Here is a 21,989-nt window from a genome sequence, read left to right on the forward strand (position 1 = left end):
GAAGGGAAATGTATATATTTTATATTTGTAATATGTGGACTTTCTGAGTTATTTGGAAGAGTCAAGTCATTTAGTATTCCAAATAAATGATTACCAATTGCCTTTCCAGTGCCTGTGGCCAAAGGCAAATCCCCATACTTATGTTGTAGTGAAAAGTTGAGGGACCCATACTTTCTTGCTTGAGCAGCTTACAGTTTTCTTACTCCTGGGATGCTCAGAATGAGCCGGCGCTTCACATGTCCAGAAGAGCAGAGCCTGCTGCCCTTGCAGGCACTGCACCGAGGCCTTCACTTCCCGAGTAGGCGCATGTAGTCGGGCTTTGGGTTTTGTTGGTGGTGGTTTCACTTTATATTTCCCCATACTCTGTCATTTTTTTCTTACACTTCCCCCTTTATCGTTTCTTCCTGCTTCGCATGTATGTTTCTGCTCTACTTGTTGCTGTTGTTGCGCTGAAGCCGGGGCCTTAGAAGGCAGGAGAACGCCCTTACGAGCAGCATCTCTGCAGCACCAAAGCAGGGGTGGCAGGAGCCACTTCTGGGAAATAGGCGTCACTGTGCGAAACTCAGTTTCATCATAGAACAGATTGTGCTCCACCGACACCCAATCCCTCAATTTCTTGTCGGTACTTATCAAAGGAAGCTACTGGCTGCATTCCCCACCATTTCCCTGTTTTTCATTTATACTGTGGGTTCCTCATTATTTCATGGGTGACCGCAGGCAGGATTCTGAGTCTGAATTTTGGTCTCCGAAGGAGCTAAACGCACGTGAATTTTCAGCCACTGTGTGTGATCCTACAGTTCCCCAGCTCTGTTCCTGCCCCACTTGCAGTGTCGCCAACTTGGCCTGGTAGCAGTGACTGTGCTCGCCACCCGGAGGTGGGAGAGCGCTGGGGGAGGGAGAGGTGCCCATCAGGCCAGGAGAGAAATTGCTCGCGAATGAAAAAAGCCACGCAGTGGAGGTCTTTTCGTACATCTTTCATATTCCTTCTGTTCGTTACTGAAATTTCTTAAACTTTGTGCTTCTCTATAGCTCATAAGATCTTAGCATTGCTCCTTATTTTCTCTCAAATTTTAGTGGCTTTGCCTTGTAACTGCCAAGGTGTCTTAATTGTTTCTTAATTAGTTGAATGTTTTTGCCACTGCTTTTGAAAATTTTTTTTAAAGCAAGTGGGGGTGTGAGTGTCATTTCGTTTTTAATGGGAAAGGGACTTCTTGCTTCTATAGATGATCTGAAATTTTCCCGAGGTGCAAAGTTCTGAGTTCAGGAGAAACCAGACTTCTCTCCCTCAGAGCACCAGGGGCAGAGGTGGGAGAGTGTGAGGGCGCACTTGCAAAGGGCAGCTGAAAGGGCACGTGGAACAGCTGGATCAGGGAGGAATCTTTTAGGGGCCAGATTGAAAAGACCCTTTCTCATCCAGAAGACCAGAAGGCAGGGATCGGAGAAGAGATCGGAGAGGCGGACGTAGGGCCTCTTGAAAGGGCCGATGTCAGCAGTTTCTTCTCAGCCCTGGTGCAGAGGAAGTTGGGGAGGTGGTTTCCCATGAAAGACACCTGGAATCTGAGGAAGACTTCAGGCTCCCGCTAGGAGAGGCTTTGATGATCACATCAGAGACAGACTGCAGTCCCGCTGGAAGGATTCCTGTGACTCTCCCCGGTGCCTTCATCGTGCTTCTCCGTGAAGGTTTCATCCAGACACCAGCACGAAGGGAGGCAATGGGGAGGGCACGCCGCTCTTCAGGCAGCCTGGGGAGAAGAGGGAGAAGGAGCTGATGTCTGCCTTCTGGGACCCTAGGCTCTAACTGGGGAACGTGTGAACAAGAACATGAAAGCTGAGCATCGGCAGTTCAAAGTAACCGTGGAAGGGTGGGAGTGGCAGCCTGAGCCTGGTGTGGACGGGCTCCCTCAGGACTGGAGAGCGAGCCCTGGAAGTTTCAGTGGGGTTCAGGATCAGATTCTGATGTCATCCTGGTGCCTCCCTAAAACACTAGAGAGAGCCTTCATTTTAATAAAAGCAATATTTAGTTTTAAAACTTACTTCAAAAGTGTTTCTCTTGTTTTGGAAGACATGGATTTTAGTAGAGTTTTGGACTTTCTTCAGACCTTTGTGTACCTTCCAATTCAGTTAATCTACTTTGTATTACTCCTTTTCCTTGATGAGTTTTTGTTTATATTTGAGAAATTTAAAAAATGACTGTGTTCCTTTTTAAAATACACCTTTGAAAGCTGTGAATTCAGAATTTATCATGCTTTGAAGTATAAAGAAATGACAGGAATTACTTTTTTATTTTAACATATAATGGAATGGTGGTGTTGGCACATCAAAGGGATAGATACCTACAAATAAGATATGGGCATGTCTCCTTACTGCCTAAAACGTACATAACATTTCAAAGAGATTGGAAATTAGGAAAGTTTTATTTTTCTCCAAAGAAAAGTAGCTAATTTTTATATCACCACCTTGCAGGGCATGCAGAGGCTTCGAACAATTCAGATTTGTTCTGCCTGTCTGTAGGGCTCTTTCCCATACATCACTTCATTTGATCCCTTTGACAGCCTTATCAGGTAGACACAGGAGGTCTATAATCACCATTTTACAGATGAGAAAGGTGAGACCCTTGATTCTCAGTGACTTGCCTAAGGATACGCAGGCAGAAAGCAGCAAACCTGAGACTGGAAACTGAGGTGCACTTTTTCCTCATCCTGCTGCTCGCCTGACTACTGTGAACTGGCTTATTTTGATATGTCTAAAGACCTTCAGGTGACATAGACTATACTCTCAGTTGCATAAACCCCTGGGTGCTTGATATATTCTAAAATGACTTATTATTCAAGTATAAAATTCCATAATATGGTACTCTTATTTTTAAAAAACTCGTGCAGTTGAATGTGGATGAAACCTTATGGTGATCTGGCACAGGTGGTGAAATGTGCTGTAGCTAGGAAAGGAATCACTTTTAGGTCTTCTTCTTCCCTAGACAGTTAAGCCAAATTAGCCCCCACTAGCAATATGGACTAATTTATTTCTTAATCGCTAAAATTCTCAACAAGTGAGCATTGGAATTTTTGTCACTAAATATTATCTTGGAATGATCCTTACTAAATTCAGAATTTAGGATGACCGTTTATAATTCTTCATAATTACTGTCGAATATTTTGGTAACATGAAACCAAGTCACAGACCTGTGTAAGGATTCTGTAGTCTTTGTTTAGTTTTCTGTTGTCATTGTTTTCCTCCTCACTATTCTTCCCTCACTCATAGGACCATATCATTAACCATTTAAGAAAATTTTAGACTACCGACATGTTTAAATTCTCCGAAACACTGGCAAGTTGGCGTACCTGTCTCCGGTCACGTAGCTTGGCTGTGTGCAGCTCTGCCTCTGTCCTTCCTGCTGGACATCCTGTGTTCTCGCTGTTGAGTTCATTCGGGCCCCCCCACCCCCAACTCCATGATATGTAATGTTTGTATAATAAGAATCTTTTAGTTTTCATATTTTATCCTAATCATTTGAAAATAAACAATTTCTATATTCTTTTCTAGATTGAGATTGGAAGAGAGAAGAAAAGAGTTGCTGCAGAAACTTGAAGAAACTACTAAATTAACTACGTATTTGCATTCACAACTTAAAAGGTAAGCCTATTAGGTTCTTAAGGGGGAAATTTTCCTTTGCGTTCAGGTGTGTTCTAGTTCATCTTTGATTACTTTTCGTTTTATTTTCAGTTATTTAAAAGTAACATAAAAGAATAGTATAATTAATATTTGGCCAAATTTAAAGTCACAATAGATTCATTTTTTCATGACCCCCCCAAGGTTATATTTGGAATACTTTTGAAATATGTTGTAGGAAGAAGATATGTTTTAGCTGTCAATACCTGCTTAGGAAAATAACACATTTTCCTCATTACCCCATCTTTTAAAAATAAGACAGGGTGGGATAAACTTGCCTTAGAGTAGCCATAGATTTCCTTATATTAGTTAGAAAAATAGTCACTCCATAAATTCATACACAGAGAAGAAGAAAGATAGGTGAACCTCAGGGTCTTTTGTGTAACCTCTTTGTTTTTATAAGCTTTTTTCTCTAAAATTAAAAAGCTTTTTTTTAAAACAAAGTAACTACATTGATATTTTGTGCTGTTCATCCCTTTTGTTTCCCCCCTTTCAATATTTTTAAATTGCAAACTTCCTTCTGGATATCTATGCAAATAAATTTACCAATAGGTATTTGATCCTTTTTTTTTATTAACTTTTGCAAAAGGAGGATAATTTTTAATAAGAATAGAACTGCTGCTTAAAGAGAGTAAGGTTGAAAATGTTAGTGAATAAACATGGAAAAATATAATATACAGCCATGCACTGCTTAATGATGTTTCAGTCAAGGACAGACCACATATATGATGGTGGTCCCATAACATTGTAATACCATATTTTTACTGCACCTTTCTATGTTTAGAGACACAAATACTCACCATCGTGTTAGGGTTGCCTACAGTATTCAGTACAGTCACAGGTCTGTACAGGTCTGTAGCCTAGAAGCAACAGACTGTACCGTGTAGCCTAGGTGTGCAGTAGGCTGTACCATCTAGGTTTGTGTAAGTATATTCTGTCATGTTCACACAACAACGAAATTGCCTAACAGTGAGTTTCTCAAAACATATCCCCGTGGTTATGTGACACTTGACTATAATAACAAGTTCCTCTGCCCTGGTCGTCGATTCTGTTCTTTGGCAGCTTCCTTCCTTCTGGGGGTCTGAAGGAGCCAGCAGCGGTTGTGATTAGATTTTCCACACAGTAACAGATTTTACAGTGCGTGCTTTCTTCTCTCAGCCTCTCTGCCAGCACCCTGTCCATGTCGTCTGGGAGCAGCCTGGGTTCCCTGGCATCCAGCCGGGGCTCTCTGAACACCTCCAGCAGAGGGTCGCTCAACTCACTGAGTTCCAGTGAGCTCTACTACAGCAGTCAGGGTGATCAGATAGACGTGGATTATCAGTATAAACTGGACTTTCTTCTGCAAGAGAAAGGTGGTTACATTCCTTCCGGACCCATCACCACCATCCATGAAAACGAGGTGGTCAAGTCCCCCGGCCAGCCTGGCCAGAGTGGACTCTGTGGGGTGGCAGCTGCCGCAACAGGCCACACTCCCCTGCTGACTGAGGCCCCCAAGTCTGTGACCTCCCTGTCCTCGAGATCCTCCCTTTCCTCCTTGTCTCCTCCGGGCTCTCCACTGGTTTTGGAAGGCACATTTCCCATGTCTTCTCATGACGCCTCTCTCCATCAGTTCACTGCTGACTTTGAAGACTGTGAATTGAGTAGCCATTTTGCAGACATTGGCCTTGGCGAAAATCAGATCTTGCTGGATTCTGATTCAGGAGGAGCATCCCAGTCTCTCCTAGAGGACAAAGACCTCAGTGAGTGTGCTCGGGAGCCACTCTATGAAGGAACTACAGGTAAATGTACACCTTTGCCTTCACCTGCTCCCTCCTAGTTGTTTTAAGGTGAATGACTGTCCATATAGACAAATGATATCATCCCCCTTCTCTTTCTTCTGAGTAATTGTTTTGGCTTCATTTAAGGAGATTTATTTGTATACCTAGACATTTTTCTTTATCAAGTAAAAATCACCTTCCTTATTTAATAGATTTAATCATTTAGTAACTGTTCTGCTGTCCAGAGACCCACTGTGTGCGATAGTTGACTGGGAACATACTTCACGAACACACTTCATACTTCCAAATAGATTCTGGTTCTGAAATAGCAAAACAAAGTAGAGGGCTTTCTTTTAAAAGTTAGCCTAACACAGATTAAAACCAAGGCAATTAGCATAGTAGCTAATTAGTACCAAGGTTCAATGTTTAGATTGCTCAGGGAATTCTATATAAATACAATTTTTGTTTCAAGCCAGACTCTGCCTCTCCGCCTAAAGTTAATTTGGAGAAAGCAGGTTACAGTATGTGGGGTCACCCTGCCATCTTCTGGCCAGGTTAACAATTGCAGCCCAGGGAAGAGATGGGGACACATGAAGTCCTTATGCCTACATCTGTACCCAGAGACAGAAACAAGGGGAATCTCATTTTTTTGTTTTCCTTTGCAAGACAGAAACTTTTAACATATTAGATATGGTTGTAAAGAACATAAGATGATACCCTCGTTGGCAGTGATCACTGCTGTGGCCTGAGGAGGATGATCTATTCCAGAGCCAGCTTGAGGCGAAATGTGGAATAAAAGCTCCGATGCTCATCCACAGAAGTCCCATTCTAATCTACACGTGTTAACGTGTGTCCTGCCACACAGAAGAGGAGAGGCCTCTATGGAGCTGTTTTCTTGGTGTTTTGAGAAGCATTTTTATTTTTACCTGTGGTCCTAGGAATTCTAAGTATTAATTAATTGGCCAATTCAGATGTTTAAAGACAGAGGAATCTAACTTGTTTCTGTGGTTTCAAATACTGAAGACTGAAGTCCTGTGTCGGGCCGGAGCCTGCGGCAGAGATGGGGTGTGTGAGGCCTTTGTGTGGTTTGTGTGCCCCCTCCTGGGAAGTTGTCAAAGCTACAAGTAACAGTCACTGGAATAACCACAGGAAAGTAAGCACGGGAGTGGTGTGTACATAATGGCTCCAACAAAGCGAAAGCCACGCTGGGGCCTCAGCTCTGCTTCTGGGAAGGAGTATGTGTGTGTGTGTGTGTGTGTGTGTGTGTGTGTGTGTGTGTGTGTGTGTGCGTGCGCACGCGCATGGGGTGCGTGCCGCCCTGGAGCCAGCCAAGCCTATGCTCACGTCTTGTCACCGCCTTGACTGTCTGTGTTTTGACAAGCACGTTACCCAGTGTCAGCCCCGTTGTTCCTCATCTGCACAGCGGGGATGACGTGGTGATCCTGGCACGTACCGGGAGCATTAGTGTCCCGACACGTGTGAAGCACCTCATCATGGCTGGCACTCGGCGCACAGTTCATAGTGTTACATAATTATTGGTACCGTGTGGCGATGATGGTAAGTAATACAAACTCTGCTAAACACAGTTCCCACCACTCACCACTGAAAGTTGTGAAGGAAGACGGAATGGGAGAAAGAAGAGAACGTTTTTCTTTGTGCCATCTTGTGTACTTTGGACTTGAAAGATCTCACATTTCTCGAGCATTTCAAGCTGTTTTTGCTCTTCATGTATTTGGAGTGTTCTCTAGTGACCACTTCTCAGCATTCATCAATTTGGGGGGCCAGTAAGGGAGGCTGATGGCTGGAGAAAGAGGGGGAATCAGCAAGGACACTCCTCAAGGTCTGTCACCCACCCAGTGATCCCGACACCCTGACATTCCTGTCCTGCAGGCATCTTTGGTTGGTGGCTGCCTTGCTCCTGGCACTTGGGCCTGCTACTGTGTCTGTCTGAGAAGTTCCTGGCTGGAGACAGTTGTCTCTGAAACTTCTGTGAAACAGTTTTTAACTTTTTCAATGCATATCGTATTAGAAAACTGCTGTTAAAAAGTCACGCTAAGGGAAAATACATCCAAGCAGTTTGCTTGCAGATAATATTCAGTTGCATGTCTGAAAACAACTGAAAGCACATATTTAACTGTAAGGATTAGTTCTCTGAGGTCAGCAGCACTTGTTCTGTTTGGGGGACGTCTGCCCTTCTTGTGCCCTGTTCATCTCCCCCAGTGCTCTGGAAGGCTTAGGCAGGTGAAGCTGAGCCCCTTTCATGTAAACTTTGCTCTGCAGCACCGGGCCCTGCTGGGTGACAGAAACCAAGTTGGAATAACTACGAAGTCCTCCACAGTCAGTCTCTGTCATTGTCAAAGTCAATTTCAGGCTGCTGTGGTTATTCCTGGGGGTAATCAATAAATCATGTCATCACCTTCACCCCTCACAAAGGGGGCGAGGCGGAGAGAAGGCACTTCATCATCAAGGAAAAAGCATTCCCACTGCCAGAAATAAAAGGAAAAATGCAGCAATCAATCCTGTAATCTGAAGCCTTAAAACTTAAACATCTTAACAAGATGTAAAGTCACGACTCAGGAGGGGGCCGAAATGCATACCCACGCGGACCCCTGCGTGCTCGCTGGCCCACTGGAGGATGAAAGGACTCCGCAGGCAGGCGGCTTATTACAGTACCGAACACAGCTCTAAATGAGCGCTCCTTGCTCACTGCAGGACGCTGGCGTATGAATATGAGTTACAGATAAAAGTTAAGTGGTAGTTGGTGCTAAAGATTCAGTAGCACAAAAAGTTTTTTTTAATGATATTAGCTGGTGAGGAATTCCTGTAAGTCAAAGACACTTTTTTTCTTAATTTCTATCAGAGTAGTAGCAAAGGAGATGTAAAATATGGCATGTGGAGAGAAGGGTTGAAGCAAAAGAGGTGGAAACCTTTTTTCCATTGAGTAGCTAGACATTGTAATAGAAATATCTCTAATGCTTGAAAGAAGCAGATAGTTTCTTACCCCCAAGTCTATGGTAACTGCAGTGAATGCTTGAAAGAGGCTAGGGACCAATGAGAATTTGTGTAATTCATCCCTTCCCTTAAAATATTTCAGGACAAAGGAAAACCGTGTTTTTTCCTAAATAATGACTGAAATAACTGGCGTCCCAGGAAACTCACAAGTCACAGTGCCTTGAATTGTCCACCTGTGTTGATTTGAATAGTAACATCCTCGGCTCTCAGAAGGAAGTTTTATTTGGATTTCTCATGACCAAACTGTGTGTGTATCTTATACTTAACTTTTCCTGGTAAGAAATCCTAATTAGTGCTATCACTCTCCCCTCCTTAGATGTTGAAAAATCTTTACCAAAAAGAAGAGTGATCCACTTGCTTGGGGAGAAAACCACTTGTGTGTCGGCCGCTGTGTCTGATGAGTCTGTGGCTGGAGACAGTGGGGTCTATGAAGCCTTCGTGAAACAGTAAGGACTCAGCAGCCGTGCTTTTTAGCTTCCTCATCTCCTGATAGCCGTGCGTGTGGGTTATGTGCTGTAAATGTACTGTTACCGTTGGTCCACTCTTTGGAATAGGAAGGAAGTTAACCATTAAAGAAGTCGTGTGCCTGAAAACTTCAGTATACCAACAACATCTCATCAGCCATGGAAATGATAAGCAAGTTGGTATACTCAGAGGCAACTGACCCTCTTAATAATTAAAAAAAACTTGATTTTAGTGGGAATGTTGGAGTGATTCTTCAGTGCCTGTTTGGCATATGAAGCTTCTCGTGTGTATTTCTGAAAGTGGAAGCCCGGAATGTCTCCAGGGGTGTGGGATGCCCTACGAAGCCTCAGGAAAGCCAGATGTCAGAAGGTCTTTGCCCTAACGCTCAGAGGCAGACTCTTCTTGAAAAGGCAAAGAAATCTTCTAAAACCATAAGCTTTCGCTAGGATTAGTTCCACTGGGATGGTTTGGGAGTGCTGTTAATTCAGGTTTTCGTTCAAAATCATTAAGTGGCAAACAGTAACCGTAACAATCGATATCCCCATTAATTAACTGTTCGCCTACTCCCTGTCCCTAGGCCTAATGAAATCGAAGATGTTACATACAGCGAAGAAGATGTGGCCATTGTGGAGACGGCCCAGGTGCAGATAGGACTCAGGTAAAGAAATGTGCCTGGGGAAAGGGGAAGTTACGAAATCCACGCAGTGACAAGTGGCCTGTGGTCATTCCTTCCTTCATGCCAGCTTCTCTTTTGACAGATACGATGCAAAAAGTTCAAGTTTCATGGTGATTATAGCACAACTCCGAAATCTCCATGCCTTCTTGATACCTCATACGTCAAAAGTGTAAGTACAATCAGTAAAGAACCTAAAAGCTTGCGCATAGGATAATTTTACACGGTGATAAAGCCTGAAGATATGGGACAGGCACAGCAGGGCTGATCGTGTCTAAATCAATGGTAGATAAAGATGAAGAGCAAAGGAAAATGTGAGAAAGGTGTGTTGGGTTTTGGTCCTTTTTCAACTGTTTCATTATTAAGAATAGGAACTAAGACTTTTTAATCTCCTTTTTCAACCAGAAATTCTGTATTATGCTATGTTGGGGCCTGATTGTTTGAAATATAATTAAAGTTTTTGTTATTGTGCAATAGTTAACTACTGTTGGTTTGGAGGAATTTTCTGATCTTTTACATGAAAATGTAGTGGAATTTTATTTATCAGTACAATATTGCCAGTCAAGCACTTTATTATGGTACATGTAAGAGTATGTTTTTATCATCAAACATTCACTTCCCTGTGACCAAAGACTTCTTAAAGTTATTTCACTTCATCGAACCATTCAAAAGTGATGGCATCATGCTATACAGTCCATTGCTTGAGGACTGTTGTTTCCCAACAGATAACTGTAGAGATCCTCGCCACCATTCATACTTTTGGAGTCAGAGTTTCACTGACTTTTAAGGGCTGATGGCTGGGTGGTACCAGAATGAAGCCAGATTTTAACTTAGCACCTCTGACTTAGAATCCAGAATACACATGCCCGCCTTGCAGTTAGCTTCCTATAAGAGGTAGATCTTAGTAATATTTTGAATGTGCTGCACAAGGGCTTGGAAATAAAAAAGAACTATTGTGAAGGGTGATCCCTGAGACTCTGTACCCAGCCAGGTGGATGTTTTCATTAATGATAGAGCATATTCTTCAATGAAAGGACTTTTAACAGAATAAATGTAAGAGTTCTGCAAGTTTTTCCTACAGGTTTACTTTTAAGTTCACATCCTAACATTCCAAGAATTGTCAGAAAAAAGAAACTGGATCTAAACAAAAAAGAGATGGGTGGAGATTGCTTAGTAGGCAGTGCAAGGATGGAGATGGGAGATGTCTGTGTTTTGCGAGCATCGTAGCTGGAGAGGGCTAGGATTCCAGGAGGGCATGGGCTCAGAGGACTTCTCAAAAATCAAGGCATGGGCCATCCACATTACTAGCAAGACCTGCAAAGAGAGCGGGCATAATGTGGGAGTGCCTAGATCGCTACAGAGAGCCTACTTTCCAGGCCTGCGATTAAAAATACCAGTCAGCAGTATTCCGGGAGGACGGGCTTGATATCTGTGACTTCTCCCTACCAATAAATATGCTGTGATATTGGAGTGTGCTATTGTTGGCCTTTTAGTAAAGCAGATTAGGGGAGAAGGCAAGGCTACCAGAGATTGACTCTGTGACAGTGAGAACCAATTTACAAGTCCAGGAGAAAACTGCACAACGCCCCCAAAACACACACTTCCTTTAAACTCGTATTACAAAGGGTGCACCTACCCAAATGCTCCACCTTGATCAACTAAACAGGTCACGATCATTCTCACTTACTTCATAGGAAGTCACAGAGTGCCCTCTGGAAGTGTGGTGACACCCAGGGTGGTTCAGGACTAGTGGGAGCACTCAGCCCAGCTGTGAGTACAGAGCGCTCTTGCTCCCCAGCTGGTATGCAGTTACTTGTCAGACTGGTCTGAACTTTCCTGACTTATATAGCAACCTTTTCTTAAACCCATATATAAAAGCCTTTGCCTAAATAATGACACTGGTAAAAATGGCAACTAGTTTGAAATATTCTTAAAATAGTTCTTTTTTCTCCCAACTTCAAAACTTATTCTTTGGTTACTAATTATGACAAGCGGAGTTTAGGCTTTAGCTGGTTGACAGCAGCCTCAGTGGTTCTGTGAGTGGCTTGTGGCTTGCGTGACTGGGGTTTGGAGACCCCCGAAACACACACACACACACTCCTCCACGCCTACAGCAGAACGAAAGGAACAGCTCTCCTGCCCTTTCCCTTGTGCCTTTGCCTCTTAACCATGTAAAACTCACTTTTCTAATATGGAAACATTTTAAAATCACTGAAGTGGTTAGGCCACTGGTACAGAGTAAAACTGAAGCTGGAGAAACAGAAGATTCCCTCCCTCCACTCTAGCTCTCTAATATACTTCTCCTTTATTACTTTCCCATGAAGGCAGAGAAAAAGATTTCCTCCTGCTGCATCTTCAGCCTCCCAGGCAGAGTGAGCTGTGTCTTAGTAAGGCTCCTACGTCAGCAGCAGTGGCCCAAGGCCCACGGCCCACTGGGTTGTTAATGCTGAATCTCCATAATTAATGGTGACATGAAATACAAAATAACGGGACCTTCCTCAGTTCTGCATTCGTAGTTTTTCTAATTGCATATTTTACAGTATGAATTAGACAAGCCTGGAAATGGGGGTGGAGAGGGTAGATTTAGTGGGTATTTTCCTTCTAGAATTTAAAATAAAATACCTCATGCTGTTTCTAAGAATTATGAGTCCTTATATAATGTGTGCTCAAAAAATTCACTTTAAAGTTATATTAGAAGTTGTTTTTCTATAACCCTTCCTCTGAATTTTACAAAGCATAAGACTCTTTTAAAATGGTTTGTCATATCTGAGACTTTGGAGATGCTAGACAATAATATTTTCAAACTGTTATTTCATCTGTTTTAAATTTTCTTAACAATGTGCTACTTAGCCTTTCTTTCTCTCTAGTAGGATAATGTATTCCATTCCTGGGAAGTGATCATCAGCATCTCTTGTTTAATACTCAGGATGAGGATTCTTTGGGATAAAGTCATCAGTATCTACTTAGTGTGTTCCTACCTTCCCAGGTTCAGAAATAACTTATTTTGGAATTGCCTGTACATGGGGCAGGTGGGACGTTAAATTCGTCTGCCCCACGGACTTTCTTCCTCTTCACTTTCCTATCATGTGCCTTTGCTGCAGTGCCGTGGTGAGTGGTAGGCTGGGCCATTGCATGCTCAGGGGCACAGTCGGCACGGGTGGGTTGAGAACAGAGCATCTATGCAGCTGAGCACAGACCCATTATGGCAGCAACGCTTTAGGTTGATTAAGAACTCCATGTTCTCTCTTTTGCAGATAATTTCAAATGATAGCTGTGAATCCAATATAAACGAAGTACCTATGAAATCTGTTTTATTCTTGTTCTTCGCAGATATTTTAGGGTTGCTGTACTTCCCTCCTCAACTGATGTAAGCTGTCTATTTCGAACAAAAGTCCATCCACCCACAGAATCCATTTTATTCAATGATGTGTTCAGAGTGGCCATTTCGCAGACAGCCTTACAACAGAAGACACTGAGAGTGGATCTTTGCTGTGTCAGTAAACACCGAAGGGAAGAATGCCTGGTAGGATTCTTCATAATTGCCATTATCAAATGACACTTACGATTGGATAGTCTGAGAATATATTTTCTAGTTGTTATTTTGCCAGCCCTGAAACCACTCCAAACTGCCTGGTACCTTGGAACACATCCAGTTTGTTTGATTTTTCTTCTGAAGTAGTAGTTTCTCTTCTTCATTCCCTTATTCCAGACATTTAAAATCTACTTATAAATTGTGATTTTCTATAAAAGCTACTTTCCATTTCTACCCTTTAACTACAGAAAGACTCGTAACTCTGCTACAACTATAATTTATGGAGCATGCTTATTACGCCCCATGCCAAGCCTCGTGCTGAGTGTCTGTATGTATTATGTCATATAATCCTCATGACAGTTGTATGAAAGGTTGAGTATGAGAGGTATGATTGTGCGCTGTTTTCAGATAAAGAGCTGCTTAGAGAGGTAATGTATCCTGGGTCACAAACATCCCCATATAATTCACCGCTACAAATCAAAATTAAGCAAGACACTGAGTACTACATAGTTCCTTTATTCAGCTCATTCTCTCCTGCCATAGTATTAGAGTTTCTAGGAAGACACAGTGTTACTATTTAGAGCAATATGATATTTAAATGCCACAGCAGAAGACTTCATACTTAACTAATAGTGAGTTTAACACACCATTGTGCATAATGACCAGAAAATCATTACGTCCCAATAAAGTTATATAGATGTGCAAACTGGCATCTAGAGGTGTGTGCCCATGTGTTCAAAAAACAGTGAGTCTCTCCAGTTGAGCTCTTCTCTGCAGTCCAGTGGGAAGCACAGAAATAGGCATGTTTCATGATAAACAAAGTTTAAAAGGGCGATAAGTTTCTTCTTAATTTTTTCTTTACTTGAAAAAAATGTTTCATGATACTGTCTGACAAGAAAGTTAGAAGCAAAGATAATAGACTTGTTAGGCTAGCAGAAAGGATTTAGTATATTAAATGCCACATTTAGTATAATATATGTCAAAGGCTCCAATAAAGTTAGAAAATATGTTAATTGATAGCCTTTTAAAAAATTGTATAATTTAATTTAGATTCTGGCTTTTTGTGATTTGGTGAAATATGAAAGCTTTAACACGTCTACTTTTTCTGACATTCTACTATCTTCCATATCCAAAGAAAAATTTTGCTATCTGATTTCTCATTCAAGAACCTAAATGGAGTTTTCAATTGTTTGTTTTAAATTTTTCACTGGATAATGGTTATTTATAGTAATCAAATTACAACATATTATAAGAAGTACTATGGTTTGAGCTTAGTTTTTTAACTTTTCATTTAAAAATAATTTCATGTTTACAAAAAAGTTACATGCTGAGCCATTAGGTGTTGGCAAAATAGTATCTGTATAATCCCTGGATTGACTTTTAGATTGAGAGTTATTTCTTACAGCTGAAAATAGAAGATTATCTCTGGGTCTTAAAAAATCTACCAGTGCTTTACCTCATAAGTATTGTATTTGTTTTTACACTAAAACAGGCTTACACAATAATATTTATTAGAGAGAACAAAGACTAATTTAAACATTTTATTTTCTCTTTTCTCTGTTTACTTTTTTTCCTTTGTTTTCTTTCACTTACATAGGCTGGAACTCAGATCAGCCTGGCAGATTTACCATTTTCCAATGAGATTTTCACTCTATGGTATAACTTACTTACTTCCAAGCAAATGCCTTGCAAAAAGAATGAAGAAGAAAATGAGGACTCTGTATTTCAACCGGAACAGACACTAGTAGACTCTATAGACTTGGTGAGTCAGATTTGCGAGCAAAGTCGTTAAAATGCGGTGGAGTCCCATGAAACAGAACGCTGTGAGACCCGCGGATTCTTGTGCAGTTTCACTGTCCTTCCTTCTCCTCTTTCACAGCTTTACCCTTTTCTCCCAGCTTCCTAAAAAAAGGGAAAGGTAATTTCCAGCTTTGTTTCAAGTATAGTTTATAAAAAAACCACTCTTTTCTGCTCACACTTCTTTGTAAAAATAAACTGATGTCGGAGACTTCATTGTTTTAGGTGATCACGGAAAACCTTTTGATTTAACTTTATATTTTCGTACATTGTGGTCACATTGTTTGATGCCACTGTCAGGTTATGTGTTTGGCACTTTCTGAAAACTTGAAACTATTAAGCCCAAACATTATGTTAAGTTTTTCATTTGTAATATCAATGGCCATAAGTGTTTTCTGTTAAAATGTTTCTTGTAACCAACAGTCATACTTCAATACAGTACTTCTAAAAATTTACAAAGGGGAATTTTTTGAGGCCATTCATCACTGATTTGACATTTGTGAATATTGTCATTGACTTCAAGCTTATATTAGATTAGCTAGAGGAAAGCGTTTACTAAGCAAAAGTCAGATAATTAAGCAACAGTGCTTTATTGATCATCTACTATGTGTCAGAAACTATAGTGGACATTGTGGTAGGTGGTGAACGGGGAACCAGCATGATGGTATAGCTTAGATCACCCAGGCTGTGGCAGACCCTGGGTGAGGCACGCAAGATGGTGAAATGTGATTTCTATCTTTAAGAATGCTTTTATAATGGTCACACTTATATGTAAGTTTTTAAAAATAGCTTTATTGCAATCTAATTCATACACCATACAATTCACCCATTTAAAGTGTACGGTTTACCCATTTAAAGCACTCAACTCAATGATTTTTTAAGTATTCACAGAGTTGTGCAATCACCACTACAATCTAATAATAGAACATCGTCATCATCCCAAAAAGAAGCCAACCTGTGAGCAGTCACTTCCAGTTCTCCCTAACCACCTTCCCCCAAGGCAAACACTAATCTCTCTGTCTATAAATTTTCTTGTTTTGGACATTTCACCTAAGTGGAATCATACAATATTTGTTCTTTTGTGACTAGCTTCTTTCACTTAGCATGATGTTTTCAAGGTACATCCATGGTATAGCAGTATTAGTTTTTCAGTCCTTTTTATTCCCAAATAATATTCTCTTGCTGATACATCACATTTTGTTCGTCCATCAGCTGATGGATATACATTTGAGTTCTTTCTACCTCTTTACTATTATGAAAGATGTTGCTATGAACATTTGTATACAAGTGTTTTTGTGGAAATATGTTTTCAGTTCTGTTGGTATATACCCATGAGTGGAATTGGTGGGTGGTATAGTAACTCTATCGTTAACATTTTGAGGAGCTGCCAAATTGCTTTTCAAAGTGGCCTGACCATTCTACATTCCCACCAGTAATGTGTGAGAGTCCCAGTTTCTCCACACCCTTGCCACATGTTGTTGTCTATCTTTTTGATTCTTGCTGTCCTAGTGGCTGTGAAGTGCTATATCACTGTGGTTTTGATTTCACATTTCCCTAATGCCTAATGATGTTGAGCATCTTTTCATGGGCTTATTGGCCATTAGTGTATATTTTTTTTGAGAAATGTCCCTTCATATTCTTTGTCCATTTTTAAAATGGGTTTATTTATCTTTTTATTACTGAATTATAAGAGTTCCTTATGTATTCTTGATACAAATCCCTCATCAGATAAATGATGGCAGATATTTTATCTCATTCTGTGGGTTGGCTTTAAACTTGGTGGTTTTGTTTGCAGCAGTAAAGTTTTTAATTTGGATAAAAATCTGATTTGTCCATTTTCTTTTAACTTGCTTGTGCTGTTGGTGTCATATCTAACAAGGCTTTGCCTAAACTAACATCATAAAGATTTACTCTTGTGTCTTCTAAGACCTACATTTAGGTGTCTGATCACTTGAGTTGTTTATGTGTGATATGAGGACGGATCCAGTTTCATTCTTTCATATGTGGATGTGCAAATGTCCCAGCACCATTTATTGCAAAAATTATTCTTTCTGCATTGAATATCTTGGCACCCTTGTCGAAAATTGAGGGTGCGAGTTTATATTTCTGGACTCTCGATTCCATTCCATTAATCTGTATGTCTGTACTTACGCCAGTACCACACAGCCTTCATCACTTAGCTTGACAGTCACGTTGAAATCAGCGTAAGTCCTCCAACTTTTTCTTTTTCAGGATTGTTTCGGCTGTTCAGGGTCCATTGCATTTCCATATGAGTTTTAATATCAGTTTATGTTTTAAAAAAAAAACTCCAGCTAGGCTTTTGATAGGGATAACATTGTATCTGTAGGTCAATTTGGGGGTTCTTATCATCTTAATGGTTTTAAGTCTTCTGATCCATGAATACAGAATGTATTTCCATTTACTTAGGTCTTCCTTAATTTCTTTCAACAATGTTTTGTAGCTTTTAGAGTCCAAATTTGCACTTCTTTTGTTAAATATATTTCTAAGTTTTCTTTTTGATGTTATTATAAATGGAACTTTTTTTAAGTTTTATTTTTAATTATACATGTTTTTAAATGACACAATAATTGTACAATAAATGTGATGTTTCAATCCATGTATACATTGTGTAATGATCAAATCAGGGTAAATTAGCAAATCCATCACCTCAAACTTCTATTATTTCTTTGTAGTGAGAACATTCAAAATCCTTTCTTCTAGCTATTTTGAAGCATAAAATACAGTGTTAACCCTAGTCATCCTACTGTACTGTACAATGGAACACCAGAACTTACGCCTCCTTATCTCACTGTAATTTTGGTCATTGACCAACCTTTTCCCCATCGTCACCACCCTCCCCATTCTCCCCAGTATCTCTTAAGCTCAGGAGTTCAAGACCAGCCCGGGCAAGAGCGAGACCCCCTTCTCTACCAAAAAAAAAATTTAAAAACTAGCCCAGTGCAATTGCACATGCCTATAGTCCCAGCTATTGGGCAGGCTGAGGCAGGAGAGGATCACTTGAGCCCAGGAGTTTGAAGTTGCAGTGAGCTATGATGATGCCACTGCACTCCACCCTGAGGTGACAGAATAAGACTATGTCTCAAAAAAAAAAAAAGATTTTCTCTTTTTCTTTGACTTTTAGCATTTTCACTCTGATATGCTTTAATGTGGTTTTCTTTGTGTTTATACTAGTGGAATTCTTCATTGTTTCATTTGTTTTTTAGACATATTAATTATAAAAATTTAAATTCCTTCTCTAAGTACCTGTAGTGTACGGATCACCTGTGAGTCTCTCTCTTTTGCCTGTTGTTTCTATTGGCTTTCTGTCATATGTCCTGATGGAATGCTAGATATTATATATGAATGTATCTGGCTGATATCGTCATGCAGACGGGATTTCCTATTCTTCTAGAAGGCAAATTACAATATGGGAAGATGGTCTGAATCACTTGGGGGACCTGAATTCCAATTGTTCTCTCCCTAGGACTATACCAGACACCTGAAATATCTGCTTTACCATTTTAGCCTCCTAGCAGCTGGGTTTTTGCTTTGTTATTCAGCTTCTCTGTGCACATAGGCAGCTTAGGAACAGCAGATGCCCTGACAGGAGTGTCATGCAGCATGTTGGGCCCACTTTACAGTTCATTGTCTCTGGGCTCTTGTGGACCGAGCACCTTGGTAGTCCTGAACTCAGGTGTAGCCTTCCCATCCTCTGACACTGCCTCGGTTCTAAGCAGCCGCAGTCCACTGGCCCGCACGCCTCACTACTAGAATTGGGATAAGAATGGCAGTGACTTCCCCTCATTGTATTTCTCTTCTCCCTGGGATCTTGGCCCTCTAGTCCTAATTGCCTTTGTTGCTCTGGATTGCTTTAAAACATCTGAGAGTTTTTATTTGTTTGTTTTTTTATTTTATTCAGCGTTCATATTTGTTCTCAGCAGGAGAGTTGAGTCTGTTACAAGCTTCTTCTTCACAGCCAGAAACATAAGTCCCCATCTGATGAGTTTTTAAATCATTTCTCCAAATATATGATGTTAGTTGCCATATGTTTTACATTCTCCAGGATGCAGTGTCAGCCTTACTTGCAAGAACATCAGCTGAGTTGTTGGCTGTGGAACAAGAATTAGCACAAGAAGAAGAGGAGGAGGAACCAGGGCAAGAAGAGCAAAGGGGTCCAGATGGAGATTGGTAAAGCAGTTATTTCCTTTTGCTTTGGGAACTCAAAGAGCGTGTGGTTAGTTTTGCGTAAGAAGCTTCCAGTGAAACCTTCATAGGTTCATATTTTGTCCTGGAATCATGGAAGGCAATGTGGCTTCAAGGAGCTGTGGCCAGGGGAAGTCCCTCTCTCCTTGGTCATCACGGAGTTGAAGGACGTAACAGCAAGATTGTGGGCAAAGTTAACACATTAGCCAGATTCTCTGTTCTCGTTTCAATTGTTAAACACTGTTTTCTGAGCTTTTAAATTCTAAACTATCAATTTTGAAAGATAAAGTAGTTTATTGTAAAGTCATAGATAAATTAAAGAGTGACTCTCTTTTTAAAAAAAGAAAAAACAACCCAGAAGTACCATTTAATCTCTGGAAAGACAAACGGAGCCTTTCACAAACAGCTTCTGAGTAGTCATTTCTCCGTTACCACTTTCACCTCTTTTTCTGTTTTCTTCTCTGTATCTGTACCTTATCCTTTAAAAAGGGGGTGTAGGGGAGGTTATCATAGGTTTTGTCCAGACTCGTGTATATATAAAGAGCTGTCTTTCCTGGTTTGTACTGTTTTCTCTAGAAACAAAGTTTAGTGAACAGTTCATTTTTTAAGTATATACATAAAATCATTTTGATTAATTTTTTATATACAGTTGCTCATACTATTATGTTTGGCTGAACTACTGTTAACATATACGTGTATATACATAAATAGCATGCATTTGCGTGTATGTATATACACACAGAAAACTATTTAGAAACTCAGAGTGACAAAGTATATTATAAATAACAATCATAGGCAGTTGGAAGGAAGAGCTACTACAGTGATATAAAAGATACAGATAGACTTTGTGCTTTTCAAAAGCTCTTCATAGTAAATAAAAATCAGAGTACTGCAAAACAAATAAATATGACAGTAATTATAAGGTTCATCATAGTATCTTTAAATACTAAGCTTTCCTCATATATGTAAAATACAATTTGTTTCACACCTATTTCAAAAAAATACACTTAATGTGTAAATAAAGGAATTTATAATTCTTAGTAGTCATTGCCGATTCCTCTTGTGTTCATTTCATGGCTAGACATTTCTTACCTAGCTGGTGCCGATTTGTCAGTATGTCACCAATCTCCATCAAAGCTAGACATTTAGTACATTTAGTCGTAAGTGGAAAAAATGTTTCCATTCTGAGAACATGAAACTCAACAAAGCATGAGACATTTTCAACTATCCTAGTACTCTTGCATTATGTATTCTGTATGTATAAACTGTATTTATATTCTGAAGCATCACTTGTAATGTCTTGTCACCCAAGCTCATGCCATGACTTTTGTTAATGATCAGATCACGTGGCATTAAGAGTCCTCTGCTGGGTTAGTAGTAAAACTCCCTTAACAGGGTACTCCCTGCTAGACTGTGAGCACAGTCAATAATAGGTATTTTAACTCTTTATGTCTTTATCGACTCTTGGCTGAGAGTAACTCCGTTCTGTTATATGATTAATTTTACAATAAATTAACAACTAATACCAAGTTATTTTATAGTGGGTGTCAATATTTTTAAATGCTGAGATTAAACTTTTATATATGATTTTCAGAATGTTTCTATTTTAACATCTAGAAATTAGGTTAGATTTCATGAGTTTAACTTTTTAGTACCACATTATGGTGATTGTGCTGCAGGTTGCTAGAGAGTAAAGTGAGAATTTTATTTTTTATGGGACATTTAGTGAAAAGTACAAGAAATGGCTTGGATGATTATGTGTGAATCTGTTGTTTATTTCCCAGCTAGTGGGTTGACATGCCCAGGTTGCACTGTTCATGACCATGCCCACTTGACCAAAAGTGGATTTTGTTTTGTTTTATGTTGTTTCACCGTAGGTTAACAATGCTAAGAGAGGCCTCTGATGAAATTGCGGCTGAAAAAGAGGCTGAAGTTAAATTACCAGAGGGCAGTATCTGTACAGAAGACTTAAGTTCATGCGCTAGTGTGCCTGAGATGAATGAAGACAGGAGCAGGAAAGAAAACGACTGTGCCAAAGACCTCAGGAGTCAGCCACCCACTGGAATACCAACCTTGGTGAATACTCTTCTGTGCTCTCCTAAAACAGACGTCCGTAGGCACGTGGACTAGGGAGATGCTTGTTTGTCTCTTCAGGTCCATCCACGTTAGGATTTTGTGCCAAAAGCTGGTCACGAAAGGCATTTGTGGGAAGAGGCTTTAAGACGTATTGTAAATGCTTTAACATTTTTAAATGGGCTCAAAATATTAAATCTCCACTTATATTAGATATAGGAATAGAAATAGTACCAGCTACTTTAAACCTCTATAAATATTTTGTGAATATTTTTTAAACATATTTTCTGAATTTTTTGGATAACAGTAGGATGACTACTTTATTCATATATGTTGTAAGTTTATTTCCATTTTAAACATGAAGTAAACATTTAAAGTTCATCTTGGTTAGCTGGTGTTCTGATTGAAATCTCTCTGGAAGGTGGCTGATGACTTGGTTTAGGCACAGGTGCTAATAACTAAGTTATAAAACAGGTAGTTTTGCTAGTTGAGTGAGCGATGTGTTGAGACTGCCATCCCCAAATAGGGAAGATTATTTTCAAGCTTTGAGGATGCTAGCACACTTGAGATGCGGGTAACAGTTTAGAAAATTCTAATTCTTTATTCCTGAGAAAATAGCATTATACCTTGACTGAGGACTTCCTTTTGTGAAGGTGCAAATTTTCATCAAGAGCCAGGTTTGGAATCAAGTTATACCTATAAGATAAAAAATAGACATCTGCCAATGCCTGCCAAGTTTGTATTTTGAGAACTTTCTACTTTTACTTAAATTTTATTTTTGTTACATTTCCAAAGATCCAGTAAAAATCCA

At 40.1% G+C, this 21,989-nt stretch overlaps 1 protein-coding gene across 1 annotated transcript in view; it reads left to right on the forward strand.

The window, feature by feature from the left end:
- Window positions 1–21,989, forward strand: part of WWC2 (WW and C2 domain containing 2) — a 197,905-nt gene that overhangs the window by 151,746 nt on the left and 24,170 nt on the right. Inside the window, exons 10-18 of the mRNA XM_012657458.1 lie at window positions 3,541–3,630; window positions 4,825–5,444; window positions 8,752–8,881; window positions 9,478–9,558; window positions 9,659–9,745; window positions 12,904–13,096; window positions 14,703–14,867; window positions 18,966–19,090; window positions 20,983–21,181. Of these exons, the coding sequence (XP_012512912.1) occupies window positions 3,541–3,630; window positions 4,825–5,444; window positions 8,752–8,881; window positions 9,478–9,558; window positions 9,659–9,745; window positions 12,904–13,096; window positions 14,703–14,867; window positions 18,966–19,090; window positions 20,983–21,181 (1,690 nt within the window). The remainder of the gene's footprint in view (window positions 1–3,540; window positions 3,631–4,824; window positions 5,445–8,751; window positions 8,882–9,477; window positions 9,559–9,658; window positions 9,746–12,903; window positions 13,097–14,702; window positions 14,868–18,965; window positions 19,091–20,982; window positions 21,182–21,989) is intronic.

This window comes from Propithecus coquereli, unplaced genomic scaffold, assembly GCF_000956105.1.
Source record: "Propithecus coquereli isolate 6110/MARCELLA unplaced genomic scaffold, Pcoq_1.0 Scaffold543, whole genome shotgun sequence".
Taxonomy (NCBI): domain Eukaryota; kingdom Metazoa; phylum Chordata; class Mammalia; order Primates; family Indriidae; genus Propithecus; species Propithecus coquereli.